This window comes from Garra rufa, chromosome 24 (assembly GCF_049309525.1).
Source record: "Garra rufa chromosome 24, GarRuf1.0, whole genome shotgun sequence".
In the NCBI taxonomy this organism is placed as follows: Eukaryota; Metazoa; Chordata; class Actinopteri; order Cypriniformes; family Cyprinidae; genus Garra; species Garra rufa.
In genome coordinates, this window is record NC_133384.1 from 15,909,574 (window position 1) to 15,935,093 (window position 25,520).

The following is a 25,520-nucleotide window of genomic DNA, read 5'->3' on the forward strand; positions in this document are numbered from 1 at the left end:
ACAGAGCGATGGTTTAACGCCAAAAGTTGCTCTTTTTTCAAAATAAACTTGCGTTCTAAATTACTTAGAACACTATCTAAGGGGCCGTTCACATGTCGCGTCTTTTGCGCGCTAAAGTTCGTTATTTCAAATGTAGACGCGCGGTATGCGCGCGCATAATGGAAGCGACGCGGTTGCGACGCGCTCGCGTTTTCTATGCGCAAGCTACAGAGCGGTTTGGAAAGGAGAAAGCGACGCGCCTAGCGTTTTCCACGCGTTTTTAGGCGCGACATGTGAACGGCTGCATCGAATGATAACTTGCCGCCATGCTGGATCCATAGTTATAAACAAACTGCTTCGTTGAGTCGCGACGCATAGAAGGCGTCATCGTCTTGCTGCTCCCTCCCTGTTCTGTGATTGGTTCCCTATCTGAGGTGAAAATTTGGTCCATGGTTTCCATGCTACCTTCCAGCGTGAATAAAATCGCGCTGCGCGGAAGGCAGCATGGGGACACCCAGGCTAGTTGCTAATACTATTTAGTTTATATCTAATAAAAGTTACCTTGAAAATTAAAAGCCCTTCTCTTTCTCTTTCTTAAAGGAGTCATGGGTAACAATGGTCCTCGTGTAGGTATGCAGCAGGACGGTTGGGGCGCACAGGGTCCTGGTCCCGCCGGTAGCGCGGCCTCACCCGTCACTGCTGCTCCCGCCGGCCAGCACTCTCTCCCGCAGGGGGCGCTCCACTCTCGCATGGTGCCCAACTCTGGCGCAGGCATGCCCATGAGACCCAACAGCCAGCCTGGACCCAGAGCGATGCTTCAGTCCCAAATGATGCCTAATGGTAAATGAAGACAGAGCATATGACTTGTGAGTCACTTATACAGACTGTTTTTAATCATGTTTTATTATCTGCTGCTACTTCCTCAGCCCAGTCGAACATGGACATGGGCATGGCTGGCCACCAGTTTCCCCAGCAACAGGCACCGCCCAATCAGACGGCTCCATGGCCAGACAGCGTGATGCCTATAGAGCCAGTGCCATTTGGGAACCAGAACAGGTAAACAGTATTTATTATTGTCACTATTGTTTGGTCCCGCCACTTTCCTGTTGGTGTGTGCTGTGTGCACGTGTTGATTTTGTTCTTCTGTAAAAAAAAAATAATAATAACTAGACAGATACACTCAGATGTAATCTGTGATGGGATATCCCATCATTCATGTCTCAATTTTTTAATGAGAGTCTCTCATCTCTGTAAGCTCTATGTATAGCAGTTCTCAGGAGGAAGTTCTGTGCCCTCCTGTCGCTGAGGGTCCGGCCGATGAGGGCGCACTGCTCAGCCAGCTCTACACGGTTCTCAAAGACTTTGACGGCCTGGAGGAGATCGACCGTGCTTTAGGCATCCCAGCTTTAGTGGGACAGGTAGGTTGAACGCTTTTCGTCTACAACCAACTCTCTTTTTCGTTTACTATATTGACTTATCGATTTACTAGTGATGCACCGAAATTATTTTTTTGTTTAAACAAACATAAGAACCTAAGTTAAAATCAATGTATTTAATACTTTCTACTAAAAAATGAAAGATGTTTTTTACTCAGTTAATCAGATTTACTTAATAATGAGTCCTCATATCAAATATTTTACTTGCACTTAAGACTCAACTTTTTATGATATAGTTATCGTTCTACTTCAATTTGTAATCAAAACACCAGCAATGTGCCAATTGAATTTTTGTACCGAAACACAGACTGTTGTATCGAAACATTTTCTTTGCATATAAGGATGTTTTTAATACAATTAAGTCTCTACTCCAATTTGTTGTTGAAATATATCGTTTTAGTGCTGTCAATCGATTAGTCACGATTAATTGCATCTGTAATAAAGGTTTGTGTTTGTACTGTGTATATTTAAATGTGTGTATGTGTGTGTGTGTGTGTGTATGTGTATATATATATATATATATATATATATATATATATATATATATATATATATATATATATATACACATACATACACACAAACATTTATTTTGGATGCGATTAATCACGATTAATTGTTGCCCAGTACTTATGTAATATAAATCATATATAAATATGAATATTTCTTAAATATCTGTAAGTACTCCTAAATATGTATGTATAAATACACACATATACATGTATATACTTAAAAAAATATTTATATATAATGTGTCAAAAAAATACAACAAATATGTAAGTACTTGTGTGTGTATGTGCATGTATTACATGTTAATATACACAGTACAAACAAATTATGTAAACAAACGTTTTATTTATATCGCGATTAATTGATTTGACAGCACAAAAACCATTTACATGGAAGCTGTAATAGCTAGCCTTTATGGCAGATTTTGTTAAGTAAAAATATAATGAATATGTAATATGTGACCCTGGACCACAAAACCAGTCATAAGGGTCAATTTGTTTAAATTGAGATTTATACATCATCTGAGAGTTGAATAAATAAGCTTTTCATTGATGTATGATTTGTTAGAATAGGATATATTTGGCTGTGATACAGCTGTTTGAAAATCTGGAAGGGGGCGAAAAAAAGAAAAAAGATATTGATAAAATTTTAACAAAATATCTCAATGGAACAATCTCTTCAGTTAATATCCTAATGATTTTGGCATTAAAGAAAAAAATGATCATTTTGACCCATACAATGAATTGTTGGCTATTGCTACAAATATATCCAGTCTACTTGAAATTCATTTTGTATAGTACGTATTAGAATGGGTTTTCTGAGGTAAGTGTAACTTTAACATGACATTTTTTTACAAGCTGTTTTATTGCCATCTTTCAGCGGTAGAAACACTTACTTCAGTGGTTATGTGAGAGATTCTCGGCTGCTGAAATTTCAGAGCATCACTACAAAATCCAGGACCAGAGCTATCTGATTTATTATGTGCGCCAGCTATTAATATCACACACACATAAGAATGTAAACATGTAATGGTGTATCCTCACTCTTGTGTTCAGGCTCAGCCAGTGGAGCAGGATCAGTTCCCCGGTCAGGACCCCAGTATGATGATGGATCAGAAGCCACCCATGTATGGCCAGCAGCAGTACGCCGCCTCTCAGGCCCACATGCAGCAGGGTGGGTACTCGCCCATGCAGGACCCCAGCTTTCACGGCATGGCAGGACAGATGGGGCAGAGGCCGGGGTACCCCATGCTCCGCATGCAGGCTAGACCAGGACTCAGGCCCACAGGGGGCGTCCCAGCCCAACCCAATACACTCAGACTGCAGCTGCAACACAGGCTACAAGCACAGCAGGTATGGTTTATACTCTCATACATGAGAAGAAAGAAGTCCTGATTAAAGTAGAATAAAAATAGTTATGTTTTTATTTCTTAATCGTAATATTATCTGATTATGCTGTCAATGTTAAGCACAGGCATCATTTACTCACCCTCATGTCATGTCATCTCTCATGCCTTTTATATGTACAACACAAAAGATATTTGGACAAATGTTGGTAGCCATTTTGGTAAACATTTACTTCGATAGTATTGACAAATAAAACCCTTAACAACCCTTTAAAATATATATAGACAATACAATAGAAGTTTTTCCCTGTGACACTTAATTGGTGACACTTAGTTAATCAAAATGGTACTTAATCCAATGACACTTTTTTAATCCAAATGTTTAAATGCAAAATCTTTTTTTTTCACATGCATACATTTTAAAGCAAAAGGTGTAATCTAATCTAAATCAGGCTTGTGAAATAATACTGTTTGTGGTTAGCTGCCCCCTGCTGGACATGTTAGGAATTGATTCTTGACCTCATTTTGGGTTTATTTAGGGGTCATGCCTCACAGCCCTTTAATTTCTGACAATTTGAAGCTACCATCAGTGATAATATATAATTAAATTCAATTTGAAAAAAAAAAAAGTATAACATATATTATATTATATTATATTGTAGTATATGTGTAATGACTATAATGTACAGTTGAGGTAAAAAATGTATATTCACCTTGCAGAATCTGCTAAATGTTAATTATTTTACCAAAATAAGAGGGATCATTCTAGGGATCATATATTTATTTAGTATTGACCTGAATAGGATATTTCACATAAAAGACGTTTACATATAGTCCACAAAAGGAAATAATAATTTAATTTATAAAAATTACCCTGTTCAAAAGTTTGCGTACACTTTTTGGCATACTCTTAATAATGATGTTACTTGAATGATCCACAGCTGTGTTTTTAGTGACAGTTGCTTATGAGTTCCTTGTTTGTCCTGAACCATCTTTTCACACTGAGGACAACTGACGGACTCGTATGCAATTATTACAGAAGGTTCAAATGCTCACTGATGCTTCAGAAGGAAAAACAATGCATTATGAGCCAGGGTTGAAAACTTTTGAACAGATTGAAGATGTGTAGGCCTATATTTTTCTTATTTTGCCTAAATATCATATTTGTGTAGATACTTACATGTGTCCCAGAAGACAAAATAAGTTAAATGTACCCAGATATTAATATTCCAAAAAGTTTTTTAGCCCCTAGCTCTTAATGTAGACTGTTGTCCTCAGTGTAAAAATATGGATCTCAAAATCATACAGTCATTGTTTTGAAAGGGTTCAAATACACAAAATGCTGAAAAGCCAAAGAATTTGTGGCACCTCAAGAATTTTTTCTAAAGAACAGCGGGCAGTTTAACTGTTCAGGACAAACAGGGGTCTCATGAACAACTATTACTAAACAAACAAAAAAAAAACAGCTGTGGATCATTCAAGTAACAACAAAGTATTAAGAATCAAGTGCATGTAAACATTTGAACGGGTCAGTTTTATATGCTTGTGCTTTGCTGTATAGAATTCCAGTTTTATGGCCATATTGTGTTTAAAATGCATTTTTATTGATATTAACAACTTTTTTTGTGTAAAGTCAGTATCTTACAAGCAAGAGTGCTGATATATAGAACAGAGCAGCAAAAGTATTTCCTAAAGGGATGGTTCACCCAAAAATTAAAATTCATTGTCATTAATTACTCACCCTAATGTCGCTCCAAACTTGTAAGACCTTCGATCATCTTCAGAACACAAATTAGGATATTTTTTGATGAAATCCGAGAGCTTTCTGATGCAACTATCATTTTCAAGGCCCAGAAAGGTAGTAAGGACATCATTAAAACAGTTCATGTGACATCAGTGGTTCAACCTTAATTTTATGAAGCTACGAGAGTAAAAGGTCAGAAAGGGTCAGAATATCTTAATTTTTGTGCTGAAGATGAACAAAGGTCTTATGGGCTTGGAACAACATGAGGGTGAGTAGCTAATGACAGAATATTCATTTTTAGGTGAACTATCCCTTTAAGTGGTTCTTCTGAAATGATTCTACAATTTGCCACTAATGTTTGTGTCTCCTCCAGAATCGTCAGCCTATGATGAATCAGATGACTGGAGTGTCAAATATGAACCTACCTCTAAGACCCAACGTTCCGAATCAGGTACGCAGAATCACTTTCTGCATTCTCCTGATGTTGAGCTTGCTGAAATAACACACCTAACTCTCTCTGTCTTCTCAGGGGACAATCAACGCTCAGATGCTGGCCCAGCGGCAGAGAGAGATGCTGAGTAATCACTTGCGCCAGCGTCAGCTGGACCAACAACGGCAGCAGCAGCAGCAACAACAACAGCAGCAGCAGCGCAGCATGGTCATGCGAGCCCAAGGCCTCAACCTGCCACCTAACATGGCGGCGGCGGCCGCAGCAGGCATGCCCGGAGCCATGAGCAACCCGCGGATCCCCCAGGCCAACCCCCAGCAGTTCCCCTATCCGCCCAACTACGGTACAGGACTGGCCTCGCCGCCCCCCTCCAGCAGCCCTTTCTCCCCCGGTTCTCCCAACCTCCCCGCCCCTCAGCTCCTCTCCCACAGCGCCATGCATGGCTCTCAGATGAGTCTAGCTAACCAGGGGATGCTGGGCAGTCTGAGCGGACAGTTTGGGGCTGTTATGAGCCCTCAAATGCAGCACAGTGCCTTTCAGTTCCCCAGCTCAGGTACTGCCTGCCCTTTCTCTCTGTCTGTGTGTCATGCGCTTCCACACACACACACAAACACCTGCGACCAGCAACACTACAGGCTGAACTTGTGTGATCTGAACGTGCCGTGGAAAATCATAGACATCCAGGGTCAATCAACATGGTTTAATTAGAAATGTAATAGTCCAGATACAGGTCAGATTTGTAAAAATGGTAATCCAGCACCTATAGTCAAATCCAAGCTTAAAAAATTATGTTCTAAGTGAATAAAAAGGTTATGTTTATGCAAAGATGATTGACATCATTTGCTAATCCCCTTTTTTGTGTAACACAAAAGATGAATTTTTTAATTTTCAAGCCAGCTTTTTGTAAAATACAGTGTAAGTGAATGAAGACTGGGCTAAAAAATTACAAAAAAGCACCATAAATGAGTTATAAAAATAGCTAGGTTATTCTTAAAAAATTTTGTGTTCCATGAAAGGAGGAAAGATACGCTGTTATTATTAACTAAAACTATACAAACTGTTTTTGGTAATTGAAATAAAGCTGGAATAAAATCTAAATATTATATGAAAAAACTTGATCCTAAAAAACTTCAATGAAATATTGCTTTGGCAGATAACTGAAATGAGTTCTAAAATTGCTAATATAAACTAATATAAAGATAAAGCTAAATAGAGAATGAAAAACTAATCAAAATAAAAGCATGTAACAAAATTACTGAAACCTAAATTAAAATAAAAACTAAAAATATAAAAATAAAATCTGATTAAAATCTCAATAAACATAATAAATAATACTAAAATAACACATGAGAAAATATAAAGTAATAAATAAAATATGTAAAAATAAAACTAAAAAAAATTAAAAACGAGTAGAAATGTAACAGAATTACTAAAACTTAAATTAAAATGAAAACTGAAAATATAAAAGCAAAATCTATTTTAATTTAAAATCTTAATAAATGTTATAAGAGTTATGTTATAACACATGAAAAATGACAATGGAATGACATGAGGTTGAGTAAATAATGACAGTATTTAGACTTTTTGTAAATAATTAAATTAGTGAGATTTATATTTTCTGAATTATATTATCATGTGCTATATTAAGAGATTAGATGCTGCTGTAAAACTAAAACCAGAATTCATTAGTATCTAGTAATGTTTACTAGAACTTCAAAAACTGTTTCAGTAAGTATTTGGGTTTTTAAATATCTGTTTGTAGCTGTCTAGTCAATTACTATGAGATACTAATTATTACTAAGTTATTTAGCACTTAATTTAGCATGCTAGTTAAACAGTAGTGCCCTTGAAAGATCATAATTGTTATGGTAGAATGTGACACTAGAGGGCAGAAGAGTCACTTTAATGTTTTCCCACATTTAATCAGAATATATTACAGCAATATTTAAGGTTATTTCCAACTTAATGTCAGTAAACAGCATGCTATCTATTACCACAGAAAATTATGAGTCACAGCTCAGTTTGTAAAAACAAATAGTGTGATAATTAGCTTTTTTTTTTACTTTGCCGCCCACTCAATGACCCTGTTAGGCTTCAGCGGAAATTACATACTAATTACATTTTGCGAGTTCAAATAAATCTGTGGTAACCAGCCAAATTTAACAGATCAGAGACATTAAGATTGAATTTTCATAATCCTAATTGATATCATCTAGAACATCCATCTATAGTAAATATATGTAACACATGAGCTACTGATGCAATCAGAGCCAGTATGTGTCATTTACGCCAAGCTTACTTTGTGCTAAACTTTGGATAATTGTGCCCGTGTCTATGCCTGTGCTGTGTCCTATGTGTCAGTGTTTGTCCTGCCTAGACTAAATGGCTGATGGTGATCAGTGGAGGCGGAGCAGTTGATTTTTAAACCAATTATGCGGTGACCCAGACCCCACCCCACCCCAATCCCGGCCTTTACCAACCCACCTACCCACCCGTCTTTTCTCTGGCTGTCTCAGCCACTAACACTAACCTGCATGTGTAACTCTACCTTACTGCCTGCTTATAACACCTCTAAACCCCTCTTGATTCCTCACTTTTGATTATGGAGATGGGCTGAAATATTCTCAGTATGATTCCTGCTTTGACATTTCTAAAATTGATGATCAGCTAATCTAAACGACAAATGTGTTTAAATTTCTATTTGGTAATTTTTAATCATTGTTTCTGTCCTAGTTGCAATTCCAATTGATTTCTAGATGCTAAATGTGGATGTTGTCTGACAGCGTGAGAGTGAATATGATGTGAAAAGTGCTGATTAGTAATAATTACCTCATTTCTATGATGTATGTTTATTTAGAAACAAATTTTGTCTCCTCACCTCACCTCACCTCTGTGCGTATATGTGTCAGGTATGAGTCAGCAGTCGGATGGTGGGTTTGGTGGTGCCGCCACCCCTCAGAGCCCCCTCATGTCTCCCAGGATGGGCCACGCCCAGAGTCCCATGATGCAACAAGCGCAGGGCAGCACCTCTTTCCAGTCCTCTCCCGACATGAACGGCTGGACACAAGGCAGCATGAATACCAACAGGTGCAGCTTTACACCTTGCACGACACTCACTCAAAACCTTTCTTTTGTAGAAAACACAGTGATCAATATTAGAGAACACTAACCACTGTAGCACAAAATTTTGGAGGTTTACAGCTGTCAGAGATTAGTAGGAAGTGTAGAGGCCCTTGCTTTGAATGAGTTCAGCACATCTGCGGCCTCAGGACATCCTTAGTTTCTCAGACTGCTCTGATGTGATCTTGATCCACTCTTCTTCAACTCTCTTTCATAGTTTGTTAAATCTAGTTGGTTTCTTAGCCATACCTTTGTCACCAAGGATTTTCAAGATTTTCAGTTGGGTTTAAATCAGGACTTTGGCCTGGTTATTTCATAATTTCAATGTTCTTAGATTCAACAAACCGCTTTAGCTCTTTTTCAATGTGATGGGAGCATTGTCTTGCATTAAAATTGCAGGCTGATTGGGAGATGCTTGCAAGGAAAGGAACTGCATGTTGCAGTTCTGATAAACATTTGCATTCACCCTGCCATGTATCTGTATAAGAGGCCCAACTCCTGCCGCAGAAAACCTCCACCTTTCATTGACTATTTTAAGCACTCAGGGTTTAGTCTTTCCTCAGTTTGACGACAAACAAAATGTTTCTCATCAGACCCAAATAAATTAAACTTGCTCTCCTCACTAAAGTGAACTTTAGACCAGTTCTCTTTTCTCCACACAACATGCTCCTCAGCAAAGAAGAGTTTAGCCTTTTGATTTTTTTGGCTTGGTCACTGTAGAGTGCACTTTCAGTCCAACTTCTCTTAAAAAATGCCAATACATTACCCTGTTCAGCACTGAACAGCTCTTGAATGAATTAGTGTCATTGTAAAACTTCAGTAACAAAGAATCACAAATTTGGAACGACAGGCTTCTCTTGCAGTGGCTGAAAGTTTTCGTCATCCCTTTGACCTTCGTCTGGACAACCTTTCAACTGAACTAGCAAGCAATTCTAGCTGCAGTGTTGAACTGGTTTCCCCATTGAGAAGCTCTGCATTATCCTGTTCTCTCGTGCATTTGTCTCAGATGGACAATTCAATTAATTCACTGAATTAGTGTTATTGTAAACCTGTAATATTCAAGAAATTACAAATTAGGAATGACAAACTGCCCTTGCAATTGCTGAAAGTGTTATCCCTTTGGCCTTCATCTCGACAACCTCTAACTGAACTGGCAAGCAATTCCAGCTGCAGTGTTGAACTGATTTCCCCACTGAAAGTCTCTGCATTCTCATGCATTTGTCTCAGATAGATAACCGGCATTTTGGGGAGACTTGAATGTATTTGTGTCATTGTAAACCTGCAGTTAACAAGGAATCGCAGATTTGGAATGACAAACTTCTTTTGGAATCCCTTTGGCCTCCTTTTTGACAACCTCCAACTGAACTGGCAAGCAATTTCAGCTGCAGTGTTGAACTGATTCCCCATTGAGATTCTCCACATTATTCTAGTCTTCTCGTGCACTTGTCTTAAGTGGGCGACCCGCCTTTTTGGGGAACTTGAATGAATTAGTGTCATTGTAAACCTGTAATATTTGAAAAAATCACAGATTTGGAACAACAAACTTCTCTTGCAATGGCTGAAAGGTGACCGAAACCCTGCGACAGGAGGTTGTCGAGATGAAGGCCAAAGGGACAACCCGCCATCTTGCAATCTCAGTGAAAATTGGAGGAATTATGCAAGTTAAATAGGATTTGTCATATAATTAAGGGAATTAGCACCAGGTGCTAGATTAACACCAACAACTTGAAGGTATCTGTAATCTCTAATTTTGATCCGAGTTCTTTTTTAAATGTCTAATTTTTGTACTGTGCTTTAGAATACAATTAATATATTAAATATGCTTAAAAAAGGCCCTTCTACTCCTGTTTGGATAACTTGAAATAGGACCAAGCAGTGACTTTGAAATTTATGAAATAATAGGTGTTTTTCTCATTTTGATCTCCACTATATCCCAAACTATTGAACAGTAGTGTGTGTGTGTGAAACATTTTTACAACCTGAAGGGTCTTATGCATTTATCTGCTTTCCTCCACAGTATGTTCACTCAGCAGTCGCCACCTCAGTTTGGCCAGCAGGCCAATAACAACATGTACAATGGTAACGGCATGAACCTCAATGTATCCATGGCCACCAACTCAAGCAACATGGGCCAAATGGGCAACCAGATGAGTATGAACTCTGGACCTGGAGGCAGCATGGCCAACATGGGCCCTGAACAGGTTAGACACACACACACACAATCATGTGACACCTTTGTCTATTAAATGTGTGAATGTTTATTGCCTGTTGGGAACCGGTGCAAGCTCCACTATTCCCAACTAGATGGTTTAAAAGCTCAAGCCCATCTTTAGAGTGAAACTACTTTGCTTTACTTCGCTTGTCAAACTCTAAAACTTTTGATCACTAATCAATGTTCTACCCAGGGAGTTTAGTCAAAAGCGATGCGCCGTAGATTTATTGGATGCATTTATTTACTCAAACCATTAGATGTAGAATGTCTAATGGTCAGACTTTAAGTGTCTGAGGTCACCATATAGCGCAGTCGACTCTGCAACTAGCTCGTTAATAATTTACTCTAATTATCCTGGGTAATTTTGCAGATGAGAGGGATGATGCAGAACTAGGCATAATAGGACAGTGATGTGATTAGTCGCTGGCAATTAGTGCCCGTTTGAGGTGGATAAAGGGATCATGTATGCAGACATGACAGGCTTTGAGTGCTAAATATCAGACATGACGTCTATAAGTAAGCTAGGGTTTGACCAAACATACCCACACACATTCCTGCACTCCCTGAACTTCATCTAACTAAATATTAATATGATATTTTGTGGTTTCATTATTTAAATAAGTGCATTTTATGGTTTCTTTTTACTGTGTGTGTGCATAAGTTATAAATATTTGTATATTTGTACAGTACCAGTCAAAAGTTTTTGAACAGTAAGATTTTTAAGGTTTTCTTGAAGAACTCTCTTCTGCTCACTAAGCCTGCATTTATTTTACCCAAGATACAGCAAAAGCAGTAATACTGTGAAATATTTTACTATTTACCTGTGATCAAAGCTAAATTTCCAGCATTATTCCTCAGTCTTTAGTGTCACATAATCCTCCAGAAATCATTCTAATATGCTGATTTGCTGTTCAATAAATTTTTATTATTATTATTATTATTAATAAACATTTAAAATAGGATTCTTTGATGAATAGAAAGAAAATAAAATGAAAATGAAAAAGCTTTTGTAACATACACTAAACCAGTGTTTCTCAACTCCAGTCCTCGGGACCCACTGCTCTGCACATTTTGTATGTTTCTGAGTCTGACACACTCAGTTCAGTTCATGAATCTTTCTACTAATGAGCTGATGATCAAAATCAGGTGCCTTAAATGAGGAAGACATACAAAATGTGCAGAGCAGTGGGTCCCGAGGACTGGAGTTGAGAAACACTGCTAAACCATTCAAAAGTTAATAGATTTTTTATTTGGGGGGGGGGGGGGATTATAGAGATTAACACTTTTATTTAGCAAGGATGCTTAAAATTTATCAAAAGTGATAATAAATATTTATAATGTTACAAAGATTTCTATTTCAGATAAATGCTGTTCTTCTGAACTTCATATTCAAAGGAACCTAAAACAATTATACTCAGCTATTTTTAACATAATAATAATAATAATAATGTTTTTTGAGCAGCAAATCAGAATAATAGAATGATTTCTAAAGGATCCTGTGGCACTGAAGACTGGAGTAATGATGCTAATCCAGTTTTGAAATCACAGGAATGAATTACATTTTAAAATGTATTCAAATATAAAACAGTAATTTAAAATAATAAAAATATTTCAAAATTGTACTGTTTTTTTTCTGTACTTTGGATCAAATAAATGCAGGCTTGGTGAGCAGAAGAGACTTCTTTAAAACATTAAAAATCTTTTGACTGGTGAGCCTAAGAAACCTCTTCCTAAACCATAAAATCTTACTGACTCCAAACTTTAATATTTTTTTTTTCCTTTAAAACAGTTCTTTAATATATTCTCCTAAGCGATGCACTCTCTCACCAGTTACGTAGTAAAGATTTTTTATGCTTTACACAGTCCGCTGCAGCTTTTAAGCTTCATTAAATAGTATGAATATTTAACCAAGTTGCATCAGTTTGATCGTGTGCACTTCATGTTTTTATAAGTCCATAGGCTGTTGAAATCTCAGTCCGCTGATTTATTCCCAAGATGTGTGTATAGTCACTAGTCTTTTAATAATTTAGCGGTTTGCCATTAGTGGAGGTTAAATGAATTATTACTCTCTGTTTCTTAGCTGTAATTATCTGTTCACGACAACACAAAGTTTGGCATTACAACACATTTTAGTGAGGGGTACAAGAAACTGGGTTACAAGAGCTTTTAAAAAAGTACTTTACATGCCATGATTTATTACAGTACTTCATTGGCTCAGGGTCCACCCAGTCAAAGCTGCTGGAATATACAAATAATGTTTAAAAAAAAAAATACTAGCTGCATGCAAAACAATATCCCACAAGGATATTCTCAAATATTTTTGTTGTTTGCGTATATACTCTACCAGTCAAAAGTTTTTTGAATCGAATGAATCGAAAGTTCAGAAAAACAGCATTTATCTGAATTAGAAATGTTTTGTATCATTATAAATGTCTTTATCATCACCTTTGGTAAATTAAAAGCATTCTTACTAAATAAAAATATTAATTTCTACAGTTTCTTTCACAGAAAAAATAAATATATTATACTAACTCCAAGCTTTTGACTGGTATAGTGTATGATGTTACAAAAGCGTTGTTATTTCAGATAAATGCTGATCTTTGTGTCTTTCTATTCATCAAAGAATCCTGAAAAAATTTGTTTAACTATATGTATAACTTAAAATATTGATAAAAATAATAAAAGAAAATCCTTAATCAGCATAATAGAATGATTTCTGAAGGATCATCGGGAGTAATGATCTGAAAATTTAGCTTTGATCACAGCAAATTACATTTTAAAATATATTCAAATAGAAAACAGTTATTTTAAATAGTAAAAATATTTCAAAATTGTACTGTTTTGTGACACTTTGGAGCAAGTAAATGCAGGCTTGGTGAGCAGAAGAGAAAAAATCGTATGGTTCAAAAACTTTTGACTGGTAGTGTATTTTTAAATATCTATTTTTGTTTCAAAAATAAAAAGTTGACTCACAGTGGCAACAAACACATAATTAGGAAACAGATATGCAGTAAACACCACATGACAACTTAAAGCAAACACAAAAACACCACTAAATAACACCAAATTTTCACCCATTAATTACTCACCCTCATGTTGTTCCAAACCTGTAAGATTTTCATTCATCTTTGGAACACAAATTAAGATATTTTGATCAAATCCGACAGTTTTCTAACCCTAAATAGACAGCAACACAACTGACACGTACAAGGCCCAAAAAGGTAGTACTCAAACATAAGTAATTAATGACTTTCTTTGTGAACTATACCTTATATAACCTAACTAGTGTTATTTAATATTCTTTGCCACAATGGGAACTCTCTAGCATAAAAAAATGTCCTCATATCTGATTTCTGTGAAAAAAAAAAAAAATTGTTTTGAGTCTAAGACCAGCTTTCTTTTTCTCTTTCCCTACAGCAGAAGTATTGTTGACCCGGGGCAGACGACATCCCAATGCAGTAAAGCGAGTTTAATGAAGATGTTTCATGAGTGATTTTCAGCTGCAGCGTGATCACGGAGAGTTTGGAGTGATGCTGTGCTATTTAAGCTGCTATCGGGGCTGTACGGGTCTTTAGAGAGCCTGTCTACTGCCCCCTACTGGACATCTCTAGAGGATGCATCAGGGGTACTGGAGCTCAGAGGGGATGGACACTCTCCCTCACTCTCTCTCACTCTCACTCTCTCTCTCTCTCTCTCTCTCTCTCTCTCTCTCATATATATATATATATATATATATATACACACACACACACTGACACTTTGATCTTCTGGACCTAGAAATCCCCCCTCCTTCAGTCGAGCACGGCCTTCTGTCTCGTATGTAACACTGCAAGCCCTTTCCGTCAGTCTGCTCCGTTGCATTCACCGTAGTGTGACTTAGGTCTCCCCTGAAAAGACTCCGTGACAGTGGCATCGGAATCCTTGTCTCCCATGAATGTATTCCTCTCTTTTTCCCCTGTCTTTCTTCCTCTGGACTTCAGGATGTTCTTAAGAAGACTTTGTTTTGCCCAACCATCTTTGTCACTGACTTTTTTTCCAATCTGACGTTCCAAAACAGGCAAGAAGACTGCATTTGAAATCCACGCTCAAAATCCAGCCATTTTGCCTTTTTGTTTTCTTTTTTGTTTGTTTCAGAGTGCAAATAAAGATAGAATGATGTTGGCATCTACATATAGATTATGAGAATTCAGATGATGGTTTGTAATATTAGACTTAATTTAGTCAAGAGGTTTATTGTGTATTAAATTAAGTTTTATTCTAATGTATAGTTTCTTTTTTAAATAACATTGTAGATTTCTTTATAAACCATCGGTTAGAAAGAGAGAGAAATCACTCGGAGTGCATACGAATTGCCTCAGAATATGAAAAACGTTCTACTTACCTATGGATTTTGTTTTCCTCGGTCCAGTAGTTTCAGAGAGAACGTGATTATTTTGTTTCGTTGTGGTTAGTCAAATGCTGGTAGATTGTAAATACCAATAATGGGGGGAAATCTCTTTCGTATTATATTTATTTTTTGATTTCGTTGTTCAGTATATTTCCCCTTCCTCCCCTCAAAGTCCGGTCTTAACTGTTTCTGGAGGGCGGAGTTTCCCACGTGTTCATTTTGGCGGGAAGATGAGGACGTGCTGATTCCTATGGTACTAAGGATGGGGAGCTGGGGTGAGGTGGTCCTTCTTTCCTGGGTGGGGGTCTGGGAGGGTGCTGTGTGTACAGTGTACAGATACTCGCTTGCTTCTAAGCCTTTAGCCGGGAGCCCCACCGGAGGAACCCAACACAGCCATAAACTCAACACTGAAGCGTGCTTTCTTTGTTGTGTGGAGTGACGTGCTTCATGCCAGATGCTATAGGTACAAACAGAATCCGGTGTGTGTAAGAAAAGACAACAAGCAATAAATATTACTTGAGATTTTCTTTGGTTTTGTTTTGTAATTTTTGTACAGGACTTTTCAGGAGACGCCTTTTTTGCTCCCCGGTTCAAACTCAGTATTAAAGACAGATTTTTTTATTGTGGTTTCTATTTTGCGAAAAACTAAAACGAGATGTCCAAAACTACTTGTTCCTCAGTGAAAAGCAGGTTTTAGTTCTGGTGTAGCCAAAAAATAAACGAATAAAAAGCAGCATCGTTGTTTTGCGTGGCTATTCCTACATTCACACTTGATGTTCGCCGTCTTGAAAAACCTCCGGATCAACGGTTCAGATTTGGACCAGCGGTCACTACAGGCATGATGTGAACTCTTAAAGCTGTAATGTACGCAATACAGTTGGCGTTTTTGAAGACGAAGCCAAATTTCCTCGCCTTTGAATTGATGCAACTTACACATACCACTTTCATTTTGTTTTCGTCTCATGTCTGCACATCGGGGTTAGATTGTGCGCCTTTAGCTTTCGCTGAAAATATCGCCTTGTCATCTGTGTTTAAAAAGCTGTTGTGTTAAAAAAACAAAACAAAAAAGTAGGCTACTACATGTTTTTCTTAAGTATATACTGTGTGTACCAGCAGCAACTGAGGTTTGCGACGACCAGCTCTGTCATTATTCGCTGAAGGTGTCGTGGTTGTGTACGAATATACCTGGTGTTTTGGTATAGCTTTAGCTTTTCCTTTTGAACACTGTAAATACAAATTTGATTTCACAATATTGTTTGGGTGAAATGTCACTCTGCCCACCATTCAAAACGTTCTGTATCCTGCATATGTGGGCTGAAAACTTGATTTAATAATCGATTTCAGTGCTGGCATTCGTCGAATAAATCAGTACTCATTTATTCCGAGCTTTTTTGATCACGATTTTGATGAATGTTGGATGCCTTCGAACGAACGAGGACTGACATCCAGACGCATCTACTATCTATCATATTGGAGAATAGCCAGTTTCGAGGTCGCACATGTACCACTACTACCCTCTGCAAAGTCCAAAGATTGTCAAGATTTTGAAATCAATATAAGCCATGATGTGAAGGTGGTGCAGAGTTTTCTAGTCTTTTTATCAGCGCTAGTGCAAAAAGAGCCATTTGTCCTAAAAATAACGAAATGAATCAATGGAATTGTAACGGCTATTGAATTTCCTAAAATTGTCTTTACCTTACCTTTCGGGTTTTTTTCTGAGACTTTAAATGTCTTTTTGTATAGTCTGCCAATTTCTTAGAGCTAAATGCAACAACCTTGAAATGCTAAAACTTAGCATATTGCCTTAGATCTGTTTTACTGTCTTGTATATTACAAAAGTTGTCTGTATTATATTTGTATAGTGAAGCATTGACAGGATCGACCCAGTTCATTACTGCTCATCTATTGCTGGATACCTACATACCTGTCTCTCTTTCTCTTTCTCTCTCTACACACCTGCACTCTTTCTCTCTCTCTCGCTCCTCAGTCTCAATATTGCTCATTTTCCATGTTATGTTTGTGATCAGTTGTGGGTTTTATTATTTGTACAGTCTTGATTTTACCCTCTCAGTTATGTGTGAGAATGAAGACGATGCAATGGGAAATCGAAGCAATATGTAATTTATAAGGACTTTTTGGAGAAAGCTTACAGTGTTGCGCTCCTGAGATGTATTTTTTTTCCAGTTGTGGTCACAAACATCTCTGTTCATCCGCATCGATGTGTGTAATCTTAGTGTGAGCCTTTTATGCAAAGTTAGATATACCGAGAGAAATTTAAATACAGTTATGCAAGTTGTCAACTAATATGGCTTTGCTGATGCTATTTGATGTTGAATCAAATTGAATTGTAAATAAAGAATTCTGTTATTGCAACATTTATAATCATCGCACGGCTCATGTTTTCAGTTTCCAGACAAAAGTTACTCGACTGTGATGCTTAGATCTTTATTAAACCATTTTGGATATTTAAAAAGATGGAAAACCTTATGGGAATGTAAAATTGGGATTTTAAACCTTAACGGCAATAAGCAAATCAATAAATAAATACCCTTATATCTTATTTAATAAGCGAATGCCAGAAAATATTTATTCACGCTTTTTTCAGTCTGATATAGACATTTTGTTGAAAATTTCTCTGCATGTTTAAATTCGTTGTTCCTTGAGATAAATCGCCATTTGTAACACTTTACAATAACTACATTAACTAAGATTAATAAATGCTGTAGAAGTATGTTCATTCTTAGTTCATGTTAGATTATGTTAATTTAACATTTATTAATGCATTAATAAAATCAAAAGTTGTGTTTGTTAACATTAGTTAATGCGTGAACTAACATGAACAAACAATGAACGACTATATTTTTTATTAACAAACGTTAACAAAGACGAATAAATACTATAATGTTTTGTTCATGTTAATGGTAACAAATGACAAATAACTTATAATAATTTATTTTAATTATTTTTTGTTGTACAAACAAAAAGTATGTGAAAGTTGCCTTAAACCCACAAAACATTTATATAATTTGAGTTAGAAATAAAATGTATTATTATTGTTGTTTGTGACCCTGGACCACAAAACTTAAGTAGCACGGGTATATTTGTAACAAAAGCCAAAAATACATTGTATGGGTCAAAATGATAAAAAAAAAATAAAAAAAATTATGCCAAAAATCATTAGGATATTAAGTAAATATCTTAAATAACTTCATATGTTCCATGAAGATATTTTGTAAATTTCCTACCGTAAATATATTAAAACGTAATTTTTGATTAGTAATATGCATTGCTAAAAAACTTCATTTAGACAACTTTAAAAGCGATTTTATCAATATTTTGATTTTGTTTACACCGTCAGATTCCAGATTTTCAAATAGTTGTATTTCGGCCAAATAGGCCTATTGTCATATCCTCACAAACAGAATATATCAGATGATGTATAAATCTCAATTTATATATGACCATTTTGACTGGTTTTGTGGTCCAGGGTCACATTAATTTATATAAGTTTATTAGTAGTAGTCTTGCTGCTGCTAATAATGACAGTAACACATATATTCTGTTGTTGTTACTTGTGCTAACCTATATTAAGTTTAGGCCTACTATTAAGTATATTTTAAAGCTAAACCAAAAACTAGAAAAAAAATACGACGTAAATGTGACCAGAACTAGTTAATGAATTCATGACGATGACGGTTATTGTGTTAACATTTATTTGCTAACATTTGTTTTTAGCTCAAATTATATAATAATGTTAAGTTTTGAATCCTGCACCAAAACCTTCTTAATGATGTCTTTTTTCGTAATGTATAAAGCACAGTTAAATGATGCTGTGAAACTTCATGTTCACGGTATGAAATAATCTACATCATATGCTTCTCTGTTTTGAAACTTAGTGTTCATCCACAGCGTTAATTCCAATATTAAACTAATACTACCGATGACTTTCGTTTTCACAAAGAGCCTCTAAACTGAACTCGTGCCGTTCACACCGTCGCCCGGTTAGGAGCGGTTAACAGTGCGCCTCCAGTAGTTAACACATTAGAGACTCTGCTGCATATGAAAGAGAGCTGTGAGAAGAGGCTCAGCCCTGCTACAACGTGTTAAAGTGCAATTCCCAGAGGATGAACTCATGGACTGACCAATGATAGCACAGATCCCGGAAAGGCATCCCCTCTCTAGAAGCTTTTCTACACTCAACCATATGTCTTCAGAGTCAGACCTGTCTCAAGCTTCACACACAAGACCTCGGGCCATCGTTCCTGAGTCAAGTCAAAGGTTCCCCAAACTCAAGAGGAGGATCTCAGGACTTGCACAAGTCGCGCTATATGGTAAACAATTTCACTGTTTAAGAGTGTTTTTCTAGTTTTGATGATAGCAGTAACTTATTTGTGTTTTATCTTGCATTACCATTATGGATTTAAACCCACTCTTTATGTGCGATAACCAGCTGAGGTCAGGAGTCTATGGAGCATGACACCTTTAATGCTTTTTAAAAGAGTTGGAAAGGCTTCATTAATTGTGACCTTTCTTGCTGACCCTCTGTTCTTAAATTGTAGTGTCACGACCCTCATTAGTCTCTGTTAGTGGCGCTTTTGCGCACAGTTTATTCTAGGAATTGGAAAATTGGAAAAAGTAAGGGAATGCTGGAAACTTTTGATTTTGGAATCTCTGCGGTCATCCTACACTCTTAAAATAAAGGTTCTTTATTGGCTTTGATGGTTCCATTAAGAACATTGAACATCCATGGAACCTTTAGTTAAAAACCTTCAGATTTTTTAAAATATTCTTCGAATGGTTCTTTTAAAAACGGTTCACTGAAAGGTTCTTTGGGGATCTAAAAATGGTTATTCTATGGCATCACTGCAAAAACACCCTTTTGGAACTTTTATTTTTAAGAGTGTAAAGAGTTATTTCATTTTTTTGGTTATTTTACAAAGCATTTCATAACTTTTCTTTAAATTGCGTGCAAAATTTGTGGATTTAGAAAGTCGTATTTTTTGTGTTTGTTTGTGTTGCAAAATTTTCTTGCTCAGTAGAAAAATAAAAATAAAGGTTGCAACAACCAGCTCAAAAGGTTCCTGATCTTCGCTGAAAATTTGCAAAGAACCATTGAAGAACCTTTGTTTTTATAAGTGAAAGTATGTTTTTATTACGCATCTTTAATTTTGAATTAAGACAGAATGGGTCGATATACACTTAAAGAAAACCATATAAAAATAGCTGAATTGTTGTCTGAAAAGTCAAATCAAAGTTGTGCCAAACTGAAAGTTTTAAAGCTACAGATGGAGAAACTAGTCTAATTGAAAATCTACAAACTGGATGGAAATAAAAATGTTTTTCTAATAATGAAAATGTTTTACACTCTACAGAACTGAAAACAAACTTCAAGTAAAGTTCTCCTCGGATCAGCTGTGGCGATGTCGGTGTCTCTCTCCACTCACCCCGCAGTGAGGGACAGGAGTCTGGCTGTCTACCCGTCTCTGCCCGGCGCGCACTACACGGACGTCCTCAAGGGCGCGCACAGCATCTTCCATCCGCTCAAGTCTCTGGGCCGCATGGTGACCGACGCGCAGACAATCATGCCGTTTAACTTCGCCGGGACTCCGTCTTTTTTCGGCCACAACAGCCACCAGACCGCGGTGTTCCACGAACAGATCCTCAACGTGTCCAACATGCCATATTTCCAGCATATGCAGCCGTCACAAAGTATTTACACCAGACTCGACGAGCAGAGCACCGGGTCTCCGTCCGAGTTCAGCAGCCCGTCCAGTGGAAAGTCTTCGTCGGCTTCGTCTACTCCGGTTAAGGACAATTTCAACTGCCTGCAGGCCGCAAATCCATCGCCAGAACATACGCGCACCTACAGTTTTACAGAGGAAGACCTCTTCACGGTCCTGTACGGATATTCCAAAAAACATGGGCAAAACGTTGGACATGCCATCTCTGGATTATCATTTCCTCCCGGTACAGGTAATGACCTTTTGAATTAATACAGCACTTTTTTACAGCGACTAATCAATTTTATTAAAAGGAAAACAAATCATACAAACACTCGTAAAAATAAAGGTTCCAAAAGAGTGTTTTTGCAGTGATGCCATAGAAGAATCATTTTTAGTTCCAAAAAGAACCATTTTGAAGAACATTTAAAAAATCTGAAGAACCTTTTTTGACTATAAAGAACCTTTTCTGCATTTGAAAGGTTAAATGGATGTTCAAGGTTCTTTATAGAACCAATGATGCTAGTGAAGAACCTTTATTTTTAAGAGTACAATTACTATACTTTTCATTATATTTTAATGCTTCATTCGTCTGATTTTTAATGTTTAATTTCCAAAATTGAGTTTGTAACTCATGTTTTTTTTCAATTGATTAGCTGATCGTCATCTTCTCCCTGTTGATACCCAAGGATTTGAACTTCCAGATGGTAAGTTAACTTTCTTTCTTTCTTTCTTTCTTTCTTTCTTTCTTTCTTTCTGTCTTTCATCAGAATTTGCAGTCTGAAGTTTACAGCTGGCAATTTCATGGAGTGTGTCTTGAATTTTTCAGGTTTATCGATTCTCCAAACTAATTGTGGAAGCCTGTCCCATTATGGAGTATTTGCTGATAAAAGCACAATTCCAAAAGGCACCAGGTTTGGACCGTTTCAGGGCAAGCTAGTGAACACAAGTGAGATCAAAACGTATGATGACAACACGCTTATGTGGGAGGTAAATATCAAATTTAAAATAAATTAAATTATAGATTTTGTATAAAACGTGCCTGGAACATTTGTAACCCTGGACCACAAGTAGCACGGGTATATATGGGTCAAAATGATTGATTTTTCTTTTCTGCCAAAATGATTAAGATATTAAGTACAGGTCATGTTCCATTAAGATATTTTGTAAATTTCCAACCGTAAATATATCAAAACTTAGTTTTTTATTAGTAAAATGCATTGCTAAGAACTTCATTTGGACAACTTTAAAGACCACAATATTTTGATTTATTTGCACCCTCAGATTTCAGATTTTCAAATAGTTGTATTCAGCTTATTTCATATTCATTATAAACCTTATGACTGGTTTTGTGGTCTAGGGTCACATTTGTTTATTCCGTGACATATTGCATACAGCTATTTACTAATATGTAATAGTTATATTAAATTCCAACCTTTTTTTCCCTCCTGTGCTAAGATCTTTGAGAACGGCCGCTTGAGTCATTTTGTGGATGGAAGAGGCGCTCCAGGGAATTGGATGTCCTTGGTAAAGTGCGCTCGCTTTCCCGAAGAACAGAACCTGATTGCGGTTCAGTGTGAAGGCCAGATATACTACGAGGCCTGCAAAGAGATCGGAGCCGGCCAAGAACTCTTAGTCTGGTACGGAGACTGCTATGTGCAGTTTCTAGGCATTCCTCTCACCCTCAAAGAGTTTATTGATGACACTGAAACGCTCCAAACTGAAGGTATGCGCGTAATGCAAATATATCACCTCATATAATTCTTTAGATAGAGATTTATAACGTGTCAGTTTGCAAATTGCTCAGATTCCAGTGTTTCTTCGTTTCAGATTCTGGAGAGGGTTTCAAGTGCGATCGCTGCGGTAAAGTGTTTGCTTACAAGTACTACAGAGACAAACACCTGAAATACACGCGGTGTGTCGATCAGGGCGACAGAAAGTTCCCCTGCCATCTCTGCAACAGGTCTTTCGAGAAGAGAGACCGGCTTCGAATTCACGTTCTCCATGTGCATGAAAAACACAGACCACATAAGGTAAATATATCTATAATTTAAGTCTTTTACGAAAGAACAGCAATGGTGCTGAAAGAACAGCTCCTTTTTAGAAAAGCTGCACAAAACCGAAGCCTAAAAGAGAAAATATTAAAACATCGCAATGTTATTAATTGTTTGATTAAGAATACGTTTTTGTTTATATGCATGTATAAGGGTCTTTTAGCGAAATAGATGCCTTTTCAATTTTTGAACGATTTAAAAAAAATAACTTACTTAGGATTTTTATTTAAGATTAAACGCGTTATGGTTTTGCTATTTATTTATAGAATTATAGCATAATTTTAATAAAAAGGCCGTTCGAAATTTCAGGAACTGACACATTAGATATGACAACACGCTTATGTGTTGTCACATTGTATAATGTGAAAAATATATTTTGTCCATTTAAATATAAATTATTTGATCTTTTATTTCCCTTTTCAATCGAATTATGTGACCCTGGACCACAAAACCGGGTATATTTGTAGCAACAGCCAAAAATGATTTATTTTATGCCAAAAACATTAGGATATTAAGTAAAGATCATGTTCCATGAAGATGTTTTGTAAATGTCCTACCCTAAATCTATCAAAACTTAATTTTTGATTAGTAATATGCATTGCTAAGAACTTAATTTAGACAATTTTAAAGGCGATTTTCTCAATATTTAGATTTTTTTTTTTGCACATTCCAGATTTTCAAATAGTTGTATCTCGGCCAAATATTGTCCTATCATAAGAAACATACATAAATATAAATCTTATTTATCTCAATTTCATTAAAATTGCCCCTTATGACTAGTTTTGTGGTCCAGGTTCACATGAAAACAAAAGTATAAAAGTTAAAACTGATGTTAGTCACTTTTTACACAAATGCAAATTAGGCACACAAAAAGCGGTCTTTTCGAGAATTTATTTGTAAAACTTTAACAGTGTCAGTAGCTACAACGTCTTGAATCCTGAATGCAATTTGTGTCCGTCTTTTTCCTCTCAGTGCTCCGTGTGCGGCAAAAGTTTCTCGCAGTCCTCCAGCCTGAACAAACACATGCGCGTCCACTCAGGAGAGCGGCCTTACAAATGTGTTTACTGTAACAAGGTGAGTGGGCTAATGCCCAGTGCTTATACAGATGCATTCCAATAAAGTACTGCTTTAAGGATTTGACTAATTTCACGGTGCATCTGAGCGCTTATTAGCGATGGACGCACTCTTAGAAGACACTTACATGCTAATTAATGGCAGATGCACCTCCAGCGCATTGTGCATGAGGAGTATGCTTTAATTTATGACACTCGAAGAGACAAAAGTTTGTCAGGCGCTTTGTTGCAACTCGTCTCCTTCTATTCTTAAAGGGTGACTTAAGCGTGGGTTAAGAGCCTTTCAATGGTCATGTCACCCTTTCTGTCCTGTTTGTGGACTGCCACAGACACTTTTATTCCTAGAAGCCTATTGAACTAATTGTATACGAGTCAGGTTTACCTACATTGTAGGGGCCAGCGGAATAAACATTAAATAACAGCTTAATAAAAAGTTTAATAAAGCGGGAAGGTTTATATTTATATGATGGTTAGGTTTAGATGAGATGAGTTTTGTTGTTGATTAGAATAATAGGCTAATAGTAAAAACCGAGTAATAAACAATATAAGTCAACAGTATTGAATAATAAAGTAGTGTGTAGTGTGTGTATGTTACCTTTATTGAACATAACCATGTATTTTATGAATCTCACAGGCGTTCACGGCTTCCAGCATCCTCCGCACCCACATCCGCCAGCACTCCGGCGAGCGGCCGTTCAAGTGTAAACACTGCGGGAAAGCCTTCGCCTCACACGCGGCCCACGACAGCCACGTCCGACGGACACACGCCAAAGACAAGCCCTTCTCCTGCGACGTGTGTGGAACCACTTTCCAAGAAGCACAAGAGTTAAAATATCACATGAAGACGCATAAAAGTACGGAGACATTTTAAACTCCTTCCCGGGATTTCATTTAGGATTTCATTTTTCATTAAGTAGTAGACTTTGAAATTCGAAAAGGACTGAAATTATAAACATAACGAGATGTTAAGGGATTAATATTAATGATGTTCGATTCATATGAGCTATTTATTAACATAATAGGCTACCTATATATATATTTATAGGTTTATCTAATAAAACTCTCTCCCCTCAGAACGACCACTTTTGGACAGCACTGTTGTTGTTCTTCCTGGAGACGAAAATACCCTCTTCTCCACCAAAGATTCTTTACATGCACAGAAACAGCTGGGAGACAATTTCTCTTTTCCCGGGATGACCGGCATCACCTCCGAATACAGACCCTGGAACTAAGGCTTCAAACACTGCGTCTAAATCACTGTTTCAATGTTTCAAAGATGACTTAATGCGTCAATGTTGTTTGGTATATTGTGTATTTTATTTAAGTTACCCGTCCCCTACGAAAATGTTCGCTTTAATTTTATTGTAAAATGTTGTCGCTATTTATTAAAATGTATTTGGCTAGAGAAGTGTTTTTGTACTTTTTAAAGTTAGCTCAAAGCAAATATGTCGTTGTGTAATAGGCTAGTGAGCTGAACAATCAAAACCGGTTA

The 25,520-nt window shown here is 36.8% G+C and overlaps 2 protein-coding genes across 5 annotated transcripts in view; both read left to right on the forward strand.

The window, feature by feature from the left end:
- ncoa2 (nuclear receptor coactivator 2) overlaps positions 1-17,563 on the forward strand; it is a 97,785-nt gene extending 80,222 nt beyond the window's left edge. Inside the window, exons 13-21 of one of the 4 annotated variants that reach the window (XM_073830372.1) lie at positions 580-819; positions 906-1,035; positions 1,235-1,397; positions 2,981-3,277; positions 5,388-5,465; positions 5,544-6,015; positions 8,372-8,549; positions 10,600-10,783; positions 14,212-17,563. In XM_073830372.1, the coding sequence (XP_073686473.1) occupies positions 580-819; positions 906-1,035; positions 1,235-1,397; positions 2,981-3,277; positions 5,388-5,465; positions 5,544-6,015; positions 8,372-8,549; positions 10,600-10,783; positions 14,212-14,226 (1,757 nt within the window). In that variant the 3' untranslated portion in view covers positions 14,227-17,563. The remainder of the gene's footprint in view (positions 1-579; positions 820-905; positions 1,036-1,234; positions 1,398-2,980; positions 3,278-5,387; positions 5,466-5,543; positions 6,016-8,371; positions 8,550-10,599; positions 10,784-14,211) is intronic. The other 3 variants (XM_073830373.1, XM_073830375.1, XM_073830374.1) reach the window with 3 other exon arrangements.
- Positions 17,564-20,601: 3,038 nt separating this feature from the next.
- Positions 20,602-25,260, forward strand: prdm14 (PR domain containing 14). Its single transcript, XM_073830362.1, has 8 exons — positions 20,602-21,154; positions 21,558-21,608; positions 21,731-21,891; positions 22,360-22,627; positions 22,732-22,934; positions 23,928-24,029; positions 24,663-24,882; positions 25,103-25,260. Exons 1-8 carry the CDS (start codon positions 20,602-20,604, stop codon positions 25,258-25,260), a joined length of 1,716 nt encoding a protein of 571 aa, XP_073686463.1.
- The last annotated feature ends 260 nt before the right edge of the window (positions 25,261-25,520 follow it).